The sequence below is a fragment of the Mastigoproctus giganteus genome, chromosome 7, assembly GCF_048544385.1.
Source record: "Mastigoproctus giganteus isolate SK-2022 chromosome 7, ASM4854438v1, whole genome shotgun sequence".
NCBI lineage: Eukaryota > Metazoa > Arthropoda > Arachnida > Uropygi > Thelyphonidae > Mastigoproctus > Mastigoproctus giganteus.
The window spans coordinates 160,761,902-160,781,815 of NC_143581.1; the positions used below are offsets into that span (position 1 = coordinate 160,761,902).

The following is a 19,914-nucleotide window of genomic DNA, read 5'->3' on the forward strand; positions in this document are numbered from 1 at the left end:
CAAGGAGCGTGTGCTATGCACTGCTGCTCCTGCCCACCTGGCTACGGAGGCGCCAAGTTAGATGGAGACATGAAACTGGCTTTTCAGACAATCAATGAGTACGTGTTTAATTGTTAGTCTGGTTTATATATATAAAGAACACACCTGCAGTGAGAAGGACTTTCTCTCATAAGTAAAATAAACATGTGTTGGTTAGGAATTACAAATATAGATTACTGCCTGTTCTAGCAGTAGAGTACAGTGAAATTGAAATAAACTGGCGCAATACCTACAGCTTTACATGTTTTGAACCAACACTATAAAAATGCATTTTATGTAAGTTTTCCGGGTGATGTGCTGCATGAGTAATAGCATGAGTCTAGCATCATGCATTTTTTTTAATGTTTTAAATTAAATGTTAAACACTTAACGTTTCCTTACTTTACATTAACATAACTGAATTTGCCAATTCATCATCCAGTTGTACTATTTGGAGAACAAATTTTTGGTATCATCGAAACAGCTGGTTTGGGTTGGGGGGGGGATTTAATCTTAAAAATGTTTTTATTTTTTGGTCAGTTGGAAATTTAACATTCTACCAGTATTATTACTATGACCCTTGACTTTACATTTCTGTTGGCTGTATTTCACTCACTGAGATTGCACTTTCAAATTAAGTACAACCTGACTTGATTCAAAGGTTTGCACTTCACAAAGAAAATTTAATGGCAATACAGCAAAGAGCTGGCTTTCTTTTGATTACTTATATTTACTTTTTTTTTTTTTTGAGTGTTTCGATATGACATTTGGAGAATTTTTTGATTTTATTTGTAATGGGATACACACGACTTCTTGTGGCTTGTTTGACAGGACAGGGTATTTCCATTTTGCCAGTGGGCAGTGGGGAAGCTGTTGCTTGTTTTCTGATCAACCTCTGCTTGGTCACTGAGTGACTTTGTTGAGGGAATTGTTATGCAACAAAGAAGTAGCGATGGTCATTGTAATAGTTGAGGTAGTAAATATCTGTGATGTCAAACTTCTTTTTTGAAACATCTAGACAGCCTCAGTAATGTGGTAATTAACAACGATGCCAACCTTGCACAAAAGTTAAGCCCAAGCTGTGAGAAAGACGGCCAGGAACTGAACCATCATAAAAGGCAAAAGATTTCCATTCAGTCAAACTGTATGTTTTCAAATCACAGGATTTTAAACATTTTCAGATTTCTAAATGTCATGCAATATGAATTTTTTGGTGTGTTTAATAATAATAATAGAAGAAAAAGATGATGAAAAATTCACTTACTCCAAAATTTATCATAAATTTCCCAATATACTAATTTATCATGTTTGAAATGAGTATTTCTTTCAGCAGTTTTTCAAAAATCCAAAGATGCATTTTCAGTGATATAACGTTGGGCTGAAAAAATAATACTTCTTAGTTCCTCCCTGATTCTTAACAATTGGCGTTACGCTATAAAAAAGGCTGTAGAACAAAATTTTCTTGACAGCTAAATTCTTGCTGGTGTTTATTATGTTTGTTACTCTTGCCTTTTAATCAGTTACTCCAAAGCTGTTACCAAATCAATCCAAAATTATCAAACTAAACTGACTTACCAAATTAATCTCTACGCAATAAAAATTATTAAAGGTAGCTGAGCATAGCTATGGAGCATTTCATTTCTGATTTTTGCTGCCACCACCACTATTCAAGAACACCCAGGGTGCTGAGCTGGATATCATCATTCTTCTCTTTCATGGTGATTCCCTTCTATTTCTGACCCCCCCCCCTTCTCTCTCTCTCTCTCTCTCTCTCTCTCTCTCTCTCTCTCTCAGGGGTAACTCAGAATTTTTTTTTTGGCTGGTGCACCAAAAGCCTCAGGCTTCCTTGCACCATATGGCTAATTATAATAATAATAATAATAATAATAATACAACTGGCTGATGATACATCAGAGGGTACTGTACAAGCATTGTTCAGAAAACTGTAAAAGTTATTTCATCCATATCTCAAGATTTCAGGATAAATTGTTTGACGTCTGCATTCCTTGGACTCAGGGAAAGTTCCCACAGACTGGAGATGTGCAAATGTATCCGCAATTCACAAAGGGCGTTCAAAGGGTGACACAAATAATTATAGACCTGTTAGTTTAATTTTTGTTCTGGGGAAAATAATGGAGTCACTGGTTAAAGAGGGGATACAGGATCACCTAAACAAGACTGTAGTAATAGTTCAGACACAGCATGGGTTTGTTAATGGGAAGTCTTGTCTGACCAATATGATTGTGTACTACAATTTGGTTACAAAGGAACTGGAAGCAAAAAATAATTCTGATATCACATACTTGGATTACAGGAAAACTTTTGACACTGTCGCACATGGAAGACTATTGTACAAATTGGAGCAGTATGGCATTAAGGGCAAGTTGCTACAATGGATAAAAGAATGGTTGAGTGAGAGAAGACAAAGAGTGGTAATCAATGGATACTGCTCTTCGTGGGCTAATGTTATTAGTGGTGTCCCCTAGGGTTCAGTGTTGGACCCATTGTTGTCCTGTATATTTATTGATGAAAATATATCAAGCTTAATGTCAAAGTTTTCAGATGATACAAAGGTTGGCAGGGTTGTTAATAACAATGACAGTATGCTGCTGCAACAGGATCTGGAAAAGTTGGGCTGAGAAGTGGCAACTGAAGTTTAACATTGACAAATACAAAGTACTGCATATGGGTAGCAGTAACCCCAAAGAAATGAACCAACTGGGTGGTGTCACACTCAGGGTAATGGAGAATGAAAGAGACCTGGGGGTATTTGTGCAGTCAGATATGAAGCTTTCTGAGCAGAGCAGACAAGCTGCCAGAGTAGGTCATGGGGTCTTGTCAATGATACACAGGAATTTTGCAAACAGGGATAGGGACGTAATTATCCCTTTGTATAAGGCAATGGCCAGGCCACACCTTGAGTACTGCATACAGGTCTGGAAGCCTCATTTTAGGAAGGATGTAGAGTTGCTATAACGAGTACAGAGAAGGGCAACAAGGCTGGTGAGGGGGGAACATGGGGTGCTCTTATGAAGGAAGGCTTAAGTTCTGTAAATTGCAGCTTCTGGAGACGGAGCACCTCCGAGGTGATCTGATGGAGGTGTATAAGGCCTTGAATGGATTGAGTACTCTCAATGCTGATGGGATTCTGTCTCTTGCTCAGATTACGCACCCGAGAGGGCACAGATTCAAACTGAGGAAAGACAGTTGTAGAATAGATATGCAAAAATTTGCCTTTAGCCAACATGTAGTTGATTGCTGGAACAAACTTCCATCTGTTCTTGTGGAAGCTGATAGCTTAAATAAATTCAAGGCAGAACTAGAAAAACATTTGGAACGAATGGATCAGTGAATTGGGAAGGGTTATTTTTTTGGCTGATGCTGTATAAGCTCGCTTTCTTGCATCTTGTGCCTCTACTAATGCTAATGCATATCAAAAGATTGTGATTACTCTGCATTCTTAATAAAACATACAAGCAATGTCAAATTAAAATAATGTATTAATGTGTTTTCCTCTGTAGAGTGATTGTGTGTTTTTTTACATTACTGTAGGGCAGGGGTAGGCAACAGTCGGCCCGCGGGCCACATCCGGCCCGCGACGATGTTGAATCCAGCCCCCTCGGTAAATGCATAAATATAGAAAATCCATACCTGACTACATTCGCCATAAACGTTCGGCTTAATTCGGTTCAATCGGGAATTGCGGCCAGTACAACAGTAACCAAGTGATTCTACGCAGCGTCAAAGAGTTATTTCCTAATTATTATTGTAGCATCGATCGAACGAAGTTCCTTTGGGTTTGACTTCTTATTGAAAAAAATAATATTGGTGCGACATATTTTATGTTTTATGCCTTTTCTAATTATTACAGTTTTTAATTTAATATAATTTATAGCCCATAAAATGAGCCAATTAAAAAAAAAAGAAAAAGTGATGCCGAATGCCGCATTTTCAATGATAATTGGACATTCAGATATTTAATTGCAAATATAGACGATAAAGCTGTTTGTTTGGTTTGTAACGAAACTATTTCCGTTTTTAAAGAATTTAATCTAAAAAGGCATTTTTCAAAAAAAAAAACATTTCGTAAAATATAAGCTATTTTCACTGGAACAAATGAAAATTGAAGCAGAAAATTTAAAATGTGGTTTGCGTAAGCAACAAAATACTTTGAAAATTTTGTCAAAACAGATAGAGCTCTGACAAATTTAAATATTGTATTTACTTTTTTTAAAAATACATTAATAATTTGGTAATTCAAGTAATATAACATTTTTTACGTTCTGATTTTTTTTATTAAATCGTTCAATCTATTCCGGAAATCAACTAAGTTGTCTTTGCCCCACTGGAGAATTACCTGAAGATCGGCATTTAAGGAATTGGCAGCAGATTTTCGAGAACTTGAAGCTGATTGAGCAGGACACAAGGTTTCTCAAAATGGAAAGTTGAATGCAATGTGCTATCATCGGCAAAACTATGGATAGGATTTCCAGTCAATGGAAGAAGGTCATTGATATACAAGAGGAAAAGAGTGGGGGAATGAACTGAACCTTGGGGGACACCTGCATTAGTGGAAAAGTTAGAAGACAGAGAGCTATCTACCATCACCCTCAGTGAGCGATCAGAGAGAAAACTGGATAACCAATTACTAAAAACAGTTGGCAAACCATAAGATGGAAGCTTGTTTAGAAGACCTTTATGCCAAACACGATCAAAAGCCTTTGAGATGTCAAGAGCAACTACTTGTGTTTCACCGAACCTTTCCATTGAATTAGTCCATAAATGGGTATCATAAGCCAGAATATCTCCAGTGGATCGACACTGACGGAATCTATACTGGCGATTGTTGATCAGACGGAAGGTTTCTAGGTAGTTTAAGAGTTGGCGGTTAATTGATTTCTCCATTACTTTAGAAAGAGTAGAAGTAATTGCAATGGGACAATAATTGGATGGGAGGGATTTGTCATCCTTTTTAGGAACTCGCTAGATATGAGCAAATTTCCAAGCAGAAGGAAAAACACCTTTGGAATAAGAAAGTGAAAAAAGGCGGCAAAGAATAGGAGTAACTTCAGGAGCACAGGTTTTGAGAACAAGTGGAGAAATACCATCAGGAACTGGAGCTTTCTTAGCATCAAGATTCATCAAAATCCTTCTGATATCCTTTTAACGGAAGACCACAGGAGGCATTGAATGGAGCTTGCTAGGAATGGTGGGAGGTGTTTTACCAAGATCATTAATACATGAGCTGGAAGAAAAATGGGATGCTAGCATGTCAGCTTTATCCTTGGCTGAAGTGACAACAGAACCATCTGGTTTGGACAGAGGTGGGAGCAGAGATGGGCAAAAGTTGCGGCCAATAGCTTTGGCAAGAGACCAGAATGCTCGGCTACCATTAGGGCAAGAAGCAAGTTTTCTATTCTTAGCCTGTTATTAATCAGTCCAAACTTTAGTTTGGACTGATTAATAACTGCTTTACAATTGTTGCAAGCTTTGGTGTAGGCAGAAAATGAAACTGAAGAATTAGAAACAAGCCAATTACGATATGCAACATTCTTCCCTTGGACAGCCTTAGCACATTTATTGGAAAACCAAGGTTTAGATAAAGGACGAGATTTTAAAGTGGAGTGTGGAAAAAAGGATTCCATTCCTGCAAGAATAATTTCACTGAAACAATCTGAGCAAACGTTGACATCAGAAGTTTTGAAACAGTAATCAGACCAAGGAAAAGAAGAAAAGAAGTCTCGCAGGTCATCCCATTTTGCATTCTGGTAATGCCAAACAATACGAGGTTCGGAATAGCCATGAGATAAAGGTTCCATTGGAGAAGAGACAATCACCAAGTTGTGATCTAAAGTGCCTAAAGGACCTCTCACTTCGACCTTGTACTTAGAAGGGTTGTTTGTGAGAAAAAGATCAAGCGCATTGGCTGTATGATTAGGATTGTCCGGTATTCTTGTAGGTAAATGAACAATCTGTGCTAGGTCATTAGTAATTGCAAAAGCCTCAGCATCTCGACCTGCTGGGTCGGTGTGACTAGAAAACGGAAGCCAGCTGGAGTTGTGAACGTTAAAATCACCAAGGAAAATTACCTCACTGTTAGGAAAGTTGGACTGGAGAAAGTCAAGTTGCAAAGAGAGGAAGTCAAAGAGCTCCAAGTGATTAGTGGAGTTGGTAGAACGGTAGAGACAACAGATGAATTTGACACAATGAGCTAGAGACATTTTAAGCCCGAAAGATCAAAGAGAGGAGATTCCAAATTGCCAAGTCTCTGACAGGGAATATCAGAACAGACATATGCACAAATACCACCTTTGAGGCGAAATGAATCATACAGCAAATAATTTGGACATCTGAGATGAGCAGTAGTTGAATCAACTAATAACTGAGATTCAGTCAGAAAAAGTACATGGGGTTTGGAAGACTGCAGGTGGAAATGGACATCGTTGAGATTGGAATTGAGACCACGTATATTTGTGAAATGAATTAGGAAGTCCTTGGGAGGTTTAGATCTTTTCGCAGATAAGCTTGCTCTATTATTTTGACAATTCATGGTGTATTCAATAGTAAGAAAAAGTGGGCGGGACATGCTGCATGAAGTAATGAAATTTTTGGATATGGCGTACATGTGGTAAGAATATACCCAGATCCTTGACATAACGTGGCCTCGACAATGCTCCCCGCATACACACTACTCGGACTCCCTCCAGTCACTATCTGGCAGAGTAGAGGTAGCAAGATTATACACTAGCTGATCCGGAAGCCTCCTAGAGAGTTACCAATAGGTTTGGTCCGGTGTACTATCCAGCGGCCGGCCTGCGAACACCGTTTTAGAGCTGTACTCTCGAAATGTAAGGAATATTGGATCTCACCACGACATTCCATCATAACCTCAAAAATCATCAATCATACTGCATGATGGAAGAGATAGGGAAGGGTTGGCCGGAACTTAGCTCTAGAGACTAAACATGGGTTCCACCACTTCAAGCCTCCAATAAGCAAAGTGGTGGTATTTCACCGGTTGATGAGAGTCATCTACCACCCAGTACTGCCTGGTAACGTAGAGGGGCGGCGTTCCTCCATGTGGTGTGGGCGCCACACCTCGACCCCTGCTTACGTTGGTTCACACCTGGGTGGTCACCCACCATGTACTTGTGCATGGAGGTTATACCCGGGATTACTAACAGTCCCACCATCGTGAAGGTGCAAGCAGAGGATTTGGCTGTCATAGACCGTCCGGACTTCGCCGAAATTGGGTTCACTTGACTTGAGTGTCACCCGAATATCAGTTCCATCAGCGTTTTAGACTCCCAGGTAGCAAGAACAGTTTGTCTGTGACAACCTCAAGGACCAGAGTTCCTCTCACCAATCTTGTTTCCCTTCATTGTACTCGTTCTAAGAACTCTACATCTTCCCTAATGAGGACACCAGCCTGTATACAGTACTCAAGGTGTGGCTTCACCATTGCCTCATACAAAAGGATAATCACCTCCTTGTCTCTGCTAGCAAAATTCCTATATATCATTGACAACATTCCATGACCTGCTCTGGCAGCCCATCTGCACTGCTCAGAGAACTTCATATCTGACTGCACAATTACACCCAGGTCGGCCTTTTTCATTCTCCACCTCCCAAGTGTACTACCACACAGGTGGTGCATTTTTCTTTGGTTACTGCTACCCATACGCAGTACTTTACATTTTTCAATGTTAAACTTCAGTTGCCACCTCTCAGCCCATCTGCCTAACTTGTCTAGATCCTGTTACAATAGCATACTGTCTTTAGTGTCATTAACAACCCTGCCAACCTTTATATCATCTGCAAACTTGGACATTAAGCCTGATATACCTTTATCGATATCATTGATAAATACATAAAACAACAATGGGTCCAGCACTGAAACCTGCAGAACTCCGCTAATAACATTAGTCCACGTAGAGCAGTGTCCATTTATTACCACTCTCTGCTGTCTCCCACTCAACCATCCCTTTATTCATTGCAGTAACTGCCCTTAATGCCATACCTCTCCAATTTGTACAGCAATTTGTACAATTTGTACGTCCGTGTGTAACAATATAAAAATCTTTCTTGAAATCCAAGTATATGATATCAAAATTATTTTTTTGCATCCAGTTTCTTTGTGACCACATCGTAGTATCCAGTCAAACTGGTCAGCCAAGACTTTCCCATAACAAACCCATGCTGTGTCTGAACTACTGCTGCTGTCTTGTCCAGGTGATCCAATATCACCTCTTTAACCAGAACAGAAGTTAAACTAACAGGTCTATAATTATTTATGTCACCCTTTGAACCCCCTTTGTGAACTAGGGATACATTTGCACATTTCCAGTCCATGGGGACCTCCCCTTTCTCAAAGGATGCTCTCATAATTATGGCCAAGGGTTTGCTTCCTTCCCTAGCTGCCTTGTTCATTATAACTGGATAGATTCCATCTGCCCCAGGTGCCTTTTGTATGTTTAACTTCAACAATTTCTCCTGCACTTTGCTGTCAGTTATCACAAAATCACTTAACTCCCTGTTAGTTTGATAAACATCTGGCATTCCCTCCTTGAATAATTCCTCATGTGTGAATGTGGATGCAAAATACCCATTCAGTTTATCAGCTACTTGAGCGGGATCACAAATAGTCAAACCATCTATTTTAAGTGGACCAAATCTGATTCATCCCCTTTCTTCTAGAGTTTAGATAAGTAAAGAACTCTTTTTTTTTTCCCTTTGCATCCTTTGCCAAAGATTTCTTCTAATCTGCCTTTGCCTGCCTAACCTCCTTTGTGACTTCATTACAGACTAGCTTATATCTGCCATAGGCTTCTCTGTTGCCTGATAATTTATATGCATCCCATGCATTTTTCTTCTCTGCCACGAGCCTGATTAATTCATCTCACAGCCATTTAGGCCTGAACCTTGAAAAGTATTTCTTAGTTGGTATGAAAAGTCTAGTAGCCTCCAAAATTACTTCCCTGAAGGCTTCCCATTTAGAATTCATCATTGATAACATCATCAGATGATACCGCTCTATAGAATTTAAAAACTATCTGAGACCGCTGTACTCACCTTTACGAAAACAAAAAGCCTTCCCTTTACTCTTGATGGTAGTTTCATCTTTAAGTAAATTCCACATCAGCACACTGTGATCACTGTCACCGAGTGTTTCCTTTATCTGCAAATTCTAAATGCATGAATGATCACTGCTGATAATCAGATCAAAGGTATTACTCCCTCTGGTTGCCCCTTGAACATGTTACTGTAGAAAACAATCCTCCAATAAATCCACAAAAGTCTTGCTAGCGTGCGAGTGACCAACCACAAGTTCCAGTCAATAATTGGAAAGTTAAAATCCCCCATTACAATACATTCTGATTTACTGGCCCATTCTATTTCTCTGCACAACTTTTCATTGTACTGATCAGAGTCAATTAAGCCTATAACATACTCCTACTCTCATTTTCCCTTTCCCAGTGTTTAAGTCACACCAAACAGATTCAGCATTGCACTGTCCACCCGTGTCAACTGGATGCACTTCCTTAGATTTTATGTGTTTCTTAACTAACAGCATAACTCCTCCTCCCTTCCTACCCTGTCCATCTTTTCTGTACACATTGTACTTGCCAAATTCCAATTCTGCACTGCTTATACCTGTGAGACATCATGTATCTGATATCCCAATAATATCTGCCTTTGATGTCTTGATCAGCACTTCAAATTCATCAATTTTATTTACTGTCCTTCTAGCATCAGTGTACATGTAAGTATACATGTACTTGTTTTTACTCTTAGTTACCCTAACACAGGTTAGTTACCCTAATTATTCTCCCACTTGTTCCATGATGACTCCCAGTAGTTCTTGAAATCACCAGCAACTTGCTCTCTATGCTGCTGCTCATTACAATAGAAGCAGTGCAAGAATCACTTTTGCTTCTGTCTGTGGCTAATACTGTTAATCTTTTAGTCTGTGAATCCCCCCCCCACAAACAAGCAGTTTTCCGACCCACCTAACATTGCCTCAATAGCATCAGCAAATATTCTTGCACCCTTTCTATTTAAATGTATCCCATCCCATTAGAAGCAGTCTCACCTGTTTACAAGCACAGAACACACTGAAAAAAATTCTACCCCATGACCCTTGCACAATCTTTCCAGAGACGAACTGATTGACAAGGCTCTCTTCATATACTCCCTCCTTTCGTGTCTGGGCAGAATTGCAGACACTTTCAAGTTTAACCCAACTCGCAACTTTTTTTCAGCATTGATCTGTACTTGTTAAGTAAATCTGTAGATCTCTTACTCTTAAGGTCATTTGTGCCAACATGTACAACAATATCACTTTCTGTGCCCTGAAAAGATGATATCTGTTCTACAGCGTCATCAACTTTTGCCCCTGGCAGAAATACCCTGGTCTTTTTCATGATTTATTGTTGAAATAAATCATGGACATTTCATAATCATGGACATTTCATAATTTATTTGAAAATGTGGAAAAATTCAAAAACATTGCATCTATAATATCATTTAGTATAAAAAGCAAGGTCCACTTACCTCTTCTTCTACAGCTAAGTATTCTTTATCCTCACAACCAAGATCTACTAATACTGTTCCAGGGGTGTTCAACACAAAAAACGTTGATGCTATTAAAAAGAAAAGTAACTATAATGATGATAATTAACAGTGGCATCTAGTCACAAACATAAATACAATGAAATTAAATTCAAAGTGTGATCAAAGAGTTCAGGAATTGAACTAATACATGAGAAATAGGAAAGCTTATTCAGATGGATCTCAATAATAGTGGCTATTTAGACAAATCTTCCTAAAGTTGTCTCGTTGACAATACTGGATACATTGATTTCAATGCTTCTGCCTCTTTTGGAAGCATTTTTGATAGACTTCTTTTGCAATTTCTAAAGTTCCTGTGTCACCTTATAAATAAGTTACTCAGTCGTTGCAAATTCAAGGATATCCACATATTACGTGAAGAATTCTGAGCTACTGAGTACAGTTCTAAGTATTTGAAAAATTTTGTCATTTTATTGACATACTTAGCATATTAAACCATATTCTATAAATAGCTAAATTTATTTTAAAATTTATCTAGAGATTTTGCATGTTACAACTTAACATACGCGGAACTTCTGTATCAGTGATTTGTTGCAAATATCATATTTTGTAACTTTGTACTGTAGTGCACAATAGATATCTTGAAAATTTAAATCATGTAAGCTGACATTAATAGATAGTTTTATTAGTTATTAAAATTAACTTATAACTTTAAAGGCATAACAGTATAACATAAACTTGATAACTTAAACCTGATAGCATAATAAGTATTACTGCTACATAACCAGCACATAGTATTATTATTGCATTTAAGTATAACTTTAGTATAGTATTCTACATCAAATTGAATTTGAATGGAAATCATGCCACAGAGCAGAGCAGCAAAGCAAAGTAGCAGGAGTGCAGTGGCTCAGGAGAAAAATAGGAGGAAGGGGGATTTCCTCTGAATCACAACCTCACAAAATTTACTACCTGTTTGACGTTTGTGGATCCAGCTGGAATGGGATATAATATAATACAGCCAAGGTGGATGTCTTTATATGTGCTCAATGTACAGAATGTGAGGATATTAAGCACCAAATCAGCATTCTGATGAGCGTTTATGAGAGCTTAAAGATGGTGGATGCCATGGATAGAATTAAGTTGTGAGTTCCATCATCCTCAGCTGCCCACCCCAGTGCCAGAGTTTTCATTTGTACATCAGGCAACACAGCAGCAACCCTCAAGGCAGAATGTGCTGATCTCATGGGAGGTAGCTACTGATGATTACTCTATTGTGAGGGAAATGGGAAAAAAAAAAGATAGGTGGAACCAGACCAGGGCACACCTACCAGGTCCTAAGGTTGATGATGACGTACAGCAGATATTCTCTTTTAAGGACAAAAAGGGTGATGTTGTACATGTTGGGAATAATAACGTTAAGAGTAGGTGACGTGAGGACTTACTTAACAAGTAGAGAGCAATGTTGAGAAAAAGTCAGGAGTTAGGTTTAAATTTGAAAGTGTCTACGATTCTGCCCAGACACGATAAGATGGAAGGAGTATATGATGAGAACCTTATCAATCAATTCGGCTCTGGAGAGATTGTGCAAGGCTCAAGGGTAGAATTTTTTTCAAGGGTAGATTCTGCCCAGACACGATAAGATGGAAGGAGTATATGATGAGAACCTTATCAATCAATTCGGCTCTGGAGAGATTGTGCAAGGCTCAAGGGTAGAATTTTTTTCAGCGTGGTCTGTGCTTACTAACAGGAGAGACTGCTTCTACAGGGATGGGATAAATAGAAAGGGTGCAAGAATATTTGCTGATGCTATCGAGGCAGTGTTAGGTGGGTCGAAAAACTGCTAGATTGGGGGATTCACAGACTAAAGATTAATGGTAGCCGCAGGCAGAGGCAAAAGTGATTCTTGCACGGCTTCTATTGTAATGAGCAGCAATCTAGAGGGCGGGCTGCTAGGGAATTCAAGAGCTGCTGGGAGTCATCATGGAACAAGTAAATACACAGGCTGTGTTAGGGTAACTAAGAGTAAGAACAAGTGCATGTATTCACCAATGAGCCAAAACTGTGACCAGAGAGTCGTTGTGCAAATCGAAGCGACTGCAGGTGAACTATGGTGAGTGCGCAGGTCGGGACATGGTATAAAAAACACCTGATACTGAGTTCTGATAATCAGTGTTACTCTTGTTCTTCAGATGGGAAAGCAGCGGATTTAAGCAAGCTTGACAAAGGCCAAATTGTAAAGGCCAGACGACTGAGTCAGAGCCTATCCAAAACGGTAAGGCTGGTGGCATGCTCATGGTCAGCTGTGGTTAATACCTAGTGAAAGTGGTCCAAGGAGGGGGAACCTACGAACTGCCGATGAGGTGTTGGACGACCACAGCTCATTGATGCTCAAGATGAGCAGAGGCGCTCCCGGATGGTACGTGGCAACAGAAGGCTACTATGGCACAACTCACCAGTAACTGGAATGTTGCTGATGGGAGTAATGTGTCACAACACACAGTACATCGAACCCTGCTGAAAGCCACAGGCCGCTCCGAGTGCCCATGCTAACCATGGTTCACCGGCGACAGCGCCTACAATGGGCACACGAGAATCAAAACTGGACCTTGAGTGACTGGAAGAAGGTCATCTGGTCCAATGAATCACATTTCCTGTTGCATCATGTGGACGGCCAGGTACGCGTGCGTCGTTTACCTGGGAAAGTGATAACAGCTGAATGCACCATGGGATGAAAACAAGCTGGTGGTGGCAGTGTCATGCTTTGCCGATGTTCTGCTGTGACACCCTTGGTCCTGTCATCCATGTGCTGGGCACTCTGACCTCTACCACCTACCTAAACATCATTGCTGAACAGATACTCCCTTTCATGGCAACAGTTTTCCCCTTTGGCAGTACCATCTTTCAGCAGGATAATGCGCCATGCCACACTGCCCGGATTGTTCAAGACTGGTTCGCAGAACATGAGGAAGACTTCCAGGTATTGCCCTGGCCTCCAAATTCCCAATATATCAATCCCATTGAGCATCTGTAGATTGTGTTGGAACAGCAACTCCAATCTGCAGCGTCTCAACCATGGACTTTACAGAAGTTAAAGGATCTGCTGGTTATGCGTTGGTACCAGATACCACAAGACACATTTAGAAATCTTGTAGCATCCATGCCTGGGTACCAGCTGTTTTGGCTGCATGTGGAGGATCAATATCATATTAAGTTGGTGGTCATAATGTTTTGGCTCATCGGTGTACTTGCATATACACTAATGCTAGAAGTATAGTAAATAAAATTGAAGAATTTGAAGTGCTGATCAAGACATCAAATATCAGAGACGTGGTGTCACACAGATATAAGCACTACAGTATTGGAATTTGGGGAGTACAATGTGTACAGAAAGGGCAGACAGGGTAGGAAGGGAGGAGGGGTTATGCTGTTAGTTAAGAAACACACAAAATCTAAGGAAGTGCATCCAGTTGACACAGGTGGATAGTGCAATGTTGAATCTGTTTGGTGTGACATAAACACTGGGAAAGGGAAAATGAGAGTAGGAGTATGTTATAGGCCTAATGACTCTGATGAGTACAATGAACAGTTGTGCAGAGAAATAGATTGGGCCAGTAAAGAATGTATGGTAATGGAGGATTTTAACTTTCCAGATATTGACTGGAACTTGTGGGTTGGTCACACGCACGCTAGCAAGACTTTTGTGGATTTATTGGGGGATTGTTTTCTACAGCAACATGTTTGAAGGGCAACCAGAGGGAGTAATACCCTATATCTGATTATCAGCAGTGATTATTCATGCATTAAGAATTTGCAGATAAAGGAACCACTAGGTTCCTTTATCTGCAAACCACAGTAATCACAGTGTACCGATGTGGGATTTACTTAAAGATGTAACTACCATCAAGGGTAAAGGGGAAGGGTTTTTGTTTTCGTAAAGGTGACTACAGTGGTCTCAGACAGTTTTTAAATTCTATACAGTGGGATCAACTGATGACATTACCAACGGTGAATTCTAAATGGAATTCAGGAACTTAATCTAAAGAGCCTTCAGGGACTTAATCTTGGAGACTACTATGCTTTTCATACCAACTAAGAAATACTGTTCAAGGTTCAGGCCTAAATGGCCGTTGGATGAATTAATGAGGCTCGTGGCAGAGAAGAAAAATGCATGGGATTCATATAAATTATCAGGCGACACAGAAGCCTATGGTAGATATAAGCTGGTCTGTAATCAAGTCACAAAAAGGTTATGCAGGCAAAGGCAGATTACAAGAAATCTTTGGCAAAGGAAGCAACTAAAAACAGCAAAGAGTTCTTTACTTATGTAAACTCTAGAAGGAAGGGGATGAATCAGATTGGTCCACTTAACATAGATGGTTTGACTATTTATGATCCCACTCAAGTAGCTGATAAACTGAATCAGTATTTTGCATCTACATTCACACATGAGGAGTTATTCAAGGAGGGGAATTCCAAGAGTTTATCAAACTATAACAGGGAGCTAAGTGATTTTGTAATAACTGAGAGCAAAGTGGAAGAGAAATCGAACATAAAAACAATTGAACATGAAGTTAAACATAAAAAAGCCACCTGGGGCATATGGAATCTATCCAGTTATAATGAAGGAGGCAGCAAGGGAAGTAAGCAAATCCTTAGCCAAAATTATGAATCCTTAGAGTCATGGGAGGTCCCCATGGACCGGAGATGTGCAAATGTATCCCTAATTCATAAAGGGGGTTCAAAGGTTTGTTATTTGGTTTTTAGGAGCATTAGCAACTAAGGCCATATTGCTCCGGGAATATGCGGTGGTCATTCCCTGACCTTTCCGCATCCTCCGTATTTGGTGGTGACAGGATCGAACCCTGGTCTAATCAAGAAGCGTGTGTTACGCACTGCTGCTCCTTCCCACCTGGCTACGGAGGCGCCGGGGTTCAAAGAGTGACAAATAATTATAGACCTGTTAGTTTAACTTCTGTTCTGGGGGAAATAATGGAGTCACTGGTTAAAGAGATGATATACAATCACCTAGACAAGACAGCAGCAATAATTGAGATACAGCATGGGTTTGTGAAACGGAAGTCTTGTTTGACCCATTTCATTAGATACTACGATGTGGTCACAAAGGAACTGGATGCAAAAAATAATTTTGATATCATATACTTGGATTTCAGGAAAGCTTTTGATACTGTTGCACATGGGAAGACTGCTGCATAAATTGGAGAGGTATGGCATTAAGGGCAAGTTACTGCAATGGATAAAGGGATGATTGAGTGTGAAACGGCAGAGAATGGTAATAAATGGACTCTATGTGAACTTATGTTATTAGCCGAGTCCCCCAGGGTTCGGTGCTTGGCCCATTGTTGTTTTGTGTATTTATCAATGATCGATGAAGGTATATCAGGCTTAATGTCCAAGTTTGCAGATGATACAAAGGTTGGCAGGGTTGATAATGACACTAAAGACAGTATGCTACTGCAACAGAATCTAGAAAAGTTAGGCAGATGGGCTGAGAAGTGGCAACTGAAGTTAACATGATAAATGCAAAGTACTGCATATGAGTAGCAGTAACCCAAGAGAAATGCACCAACTGTGTGGTATTACACTTAGGGAGGTGGAGAATGAAAAATAACTGGGGTAATTGTGCAGTCGGATATGAAGTTCTCTGAGCACTGCAGATGGGCTGCCAAAGCAGGTCGCAGAGTGTTGTCAATGATATATAGGAATTTTGCTAGCAGAGACAAGGAGGTGATTATCCCTTTGTATAAGACAATGGTCAAACTACACTGTGTACTGCGGACAGGTCTGGAGGCCTCATTTTAGGAAGGATGTAGAATTGCTAGAATGAGTACAGAGAAGGGAAACAAGATTGCTGAGAGGAACAAAGGGGTGTGGTGCTTAGTAAAAAAGGCTTGAGTTCTGCAAGTTGCAGCATCTGGAGACTAGGCACCTGCAAGGTGATATGATTGAGGTGTATAAGTCCTTGAATGGTTTGAGCAGGCTCAATGCTGACGGGATATTTCCACTTGCTCAGATTAAGAACCTGAAGGGGCACAGATTTAAACTGAGGAAAGACAGTTGTAAAATAGATGTGCAGAAATTTGCGTTTAGCCAGCGGGTAGTTGATTGCTGGAACAGACTTCCATCTGTTGTTGTCGAAATTGACAGCTTAAATAAATTTATGGCTGAACTAGACAAACATTTGGAGTGACTGGATGGGTAAAATGGGAAGGGTTTTTTTTCGGCTGATGCTATATAAGCTTTTTTTCTTGCATCATATGCCTCAACTAATGCTAATGTGTAGGTAACCTGTCCTTACTGCCAGTGGAATGACAGTAAACTAAAAGTGAGAATAAGAATCTTGTAGGAGTGAGAGCCCATTCTTCTTTGTCATTTCCTTTATTTCCTATACCATCTCTTCTTCAGTTATTTGTTATTTGGTTTTTAGGAGCATTAGCAACTATGGCCATATTGCTCCGTGAATATGTGGTGATCATTCCCTGACCTTTCCGCATCCTCCGTATTTGGTGGTGACGGGCTCGAACCCCGGTCTAATCAAGAAGCGTGCGCTACGCACTGCTGCTCCTTCCCACTTGGCTACGGAGACGCTTCTCTTCTTCAGTGGCAGTTACCAAATCTCATTCTGCAATCACCCCTTAGATGTATTTACGGAGTTATGTGGGATTATTGACACAGATAGGTGTGCAAATTTTGTTACCGTTTCAGAGTGTAATTTCTTTATCAACTGAGGGAAGTCCTGCTATTGTCTCTATGCTTTCTTGTATAAGAAACAGAGACATTTGCCTAAAGTTTGATATTAAACAATATTATAAGACAGACTGATATGTTAGGAAGGAGTCATATTTTGACTTTTCCCTGACTAATTATCATGGATAAATAAGAAGCACATTATTCAGAATCATCACTACCTCTACTTCCCTTCTCTGAAACGTCATTTTATAATTTGTTTTCGTAATGAAATTTTACTAACAGTGTCTGCTGTTTTTCTTCTTCCACAACTGCATTTTTTTGTAATTTCACTATCGGGAGATATATTTCTGAAAATGTGGGATTTTGTGATTTTTCAATTTTAAGGAAACATAATGTAATCAAAGATTTGCAAACAAATAAGAATAAAGATAGTGAGCAGAGCACAGAAAGAAATACAAAAACAGATGTGATATTTCACAGTGACAGTGGTGTCACATTTGCTGTTTATTCACATAATTTAATATAGAACATAATTCTTTCTTTCTTTCTTTCAGTTGTGTGCTAATCACAAAATACACAGAATACACAAAACAAAATTTTTCGACAATTTACAATACATAGAAAATATTGCATATATGTTGAGTGAGATTTTACATTGTATTTCTTTGGCAAGTTTACTGAAGGAAACTGTTAATTAGCTTTGCACTACCCAAGTGTGATGAAAAGGTGACACATTAGAGAGAACAATGCTGTTAGCATGCATTCAAATTTTGGTCCACACACTAGCACATCTGACTGCCAATATAATAACGATGGAGATAAAAGATTTCCACTTGATTATTTTGATAATGCAGTATACAATTCTCTGATGATTCAAGCTGCACACAGCTCACCTTAGTGATTTTCATGATGACTGTGAAAATTGCTGCAACACTATCAGAATTTTCCTCACTGCTGATGAGCAGGATCTCCTAGACCTCTGCCTGGTCAAATCTTGCACTGTACATCTCAAATATACCACAAATTCTTGAATTGTTGTACATGATTGTGGTTTGTGGCAAATTCACATCTCTACTGTCTTTGAGCTTTACACTCATTCTGGATTTCCAGTACTCCTTTAAAACTACTGTGTAAAATGTCCAGTCGCCATGTTGTTTAAACTTTGCATTATGGGGTATCATTTCACTTTTTATTTTTAACAACTAATGCCATCTTTTATCAGAGAAATGTAACAATCAAAGATGAAAAAATAATTCAATTATAAATACATGAAAATATGTGTACATCTTTTTGAGACACTTGGATAAAGGATGAACCAGTTCATGGATGATGGGGAGGGGGGGACCATAGGAGAAATTAGTAAAACGTGTTTCTTGGAGAACTTGAGTTTAAAGTCAATTGAGTGAATAAGTAACATGTTGCTGCATGCCTTGTGTTTCTGGAAGGGGGGACCCTTTTCCAACACGAAATCTGCCACAGCATGAAAAATGTTCACAGAAATTCCTCCCATCTTCATGGAATTCAGACCTAGGCCTTTCTCCACATATTGTGCAATGATAACAATCATAACCACTATGCTCCCCACAAAGACTAAAATGTATGCGTGTGTACCTAGAAGTCCAATATACTCTGCGTCAAGGGCAATTAAGAGTATGCCAGGTTAAAAATTCCAGTTCTTCCTATCACTGTCATGAATGAAATCTTAGACCTGTTACTCGGCAAACACATCATTACCAACTAAAATAGCAGACGTTTGGATAGGTGGGAGTAGATAGAAAATAAAGATAATCTACTTACTGTTGCCTGCACATAGCTTTTCAATTCCCTTAATTAATTTGTGCCTATGTCCATATGCATTAACTCCAATCTGCTTTAATTCTTCATGCCCCATCTCAGCCAATATATCCAGTGTGATCTAAAGTGGGAGAAACCCCATCCCATTAAAAATAACCAATGGTAGAATATCAAAAAAAGCAATTTATTAAATATTAGTTTCTCTTAATAGAAAATGGAAAAAATATTCAAATACCAAAATTAAATACCTTTTCCATAAAGAAAATTATATAGAACTGGAAACTGAAAAATTATATTTTTCTTTTAAGTATATTATGGTATTAAATTTCAACTGTGTCAGTTGAAATTTAATACCATAATATACTTAAAAGAAAAAGTGACCGAAAATGAAAATTTCAGCTACTTTTCCCTTTAAATAATTGAATAATTTTAAATTTAATTGTTTACAAGAAAAAAATGGTTGAAATTCTTTTCACTAGGATTTAAATTATCTAAATTTTACACAGAGTATTTTAATTCCATTTTTCTCTTAGACCTCTTAGACAACTAACAAATTAAAAATACAATTCTTCCATCTCTTTTACACATGATAATCTTTAAAACTCTTGTATAAATGGTAACACCACTCTGCATAGTTTTCGATGTTTGTAAACTATTTTTAACTCAGTTTTTTATGCTGATTTCAGAAATTTATATTTTTTTTCCAGTCAGGTACCATTTTATTCACAAATCACTTCAGTTTATGTCATCAGTTGTATTATTGAATGTATTAAGTTAGGAGTAAATGCTGGGAATTTATAAACTAAATTTTCACTTGTT

At 38.9% G+C, this 19,914-nt stretch overlaps 1 protein-coding gene across 3 annotated transcripts in view; it reads right to left on the reverse strand.

Moving 5' to 3' along the window:
- The window catches only part of Tnks (tankyrase), a 637,218-nt gene that overhangs the window by 122,979 nt on the left and 494,325 nt on the right, over positions 1 to 19,914 (reverse strand). For all 3 annotated transcript variants that reach the window (XM_090377953.1, XM_090377952.1, XM_090377954.1), the window contains exons 22-23: positions 19,099 to 19,216; positions 10,573 to 10,661 (exon numbers count right to left, since the gene is read on the reverse strand). In XM_090377953.1, coding sequence (XP_090234079.1) covers positions 10,573 to 10,661; positions 19,099 to 19,216 — 207 coding nt within the window. The remainder of the gene's footprint in view (positions 1 to 10,572; positions 10,662 to 19,098; positions 19,217 to 19,914) is intronic.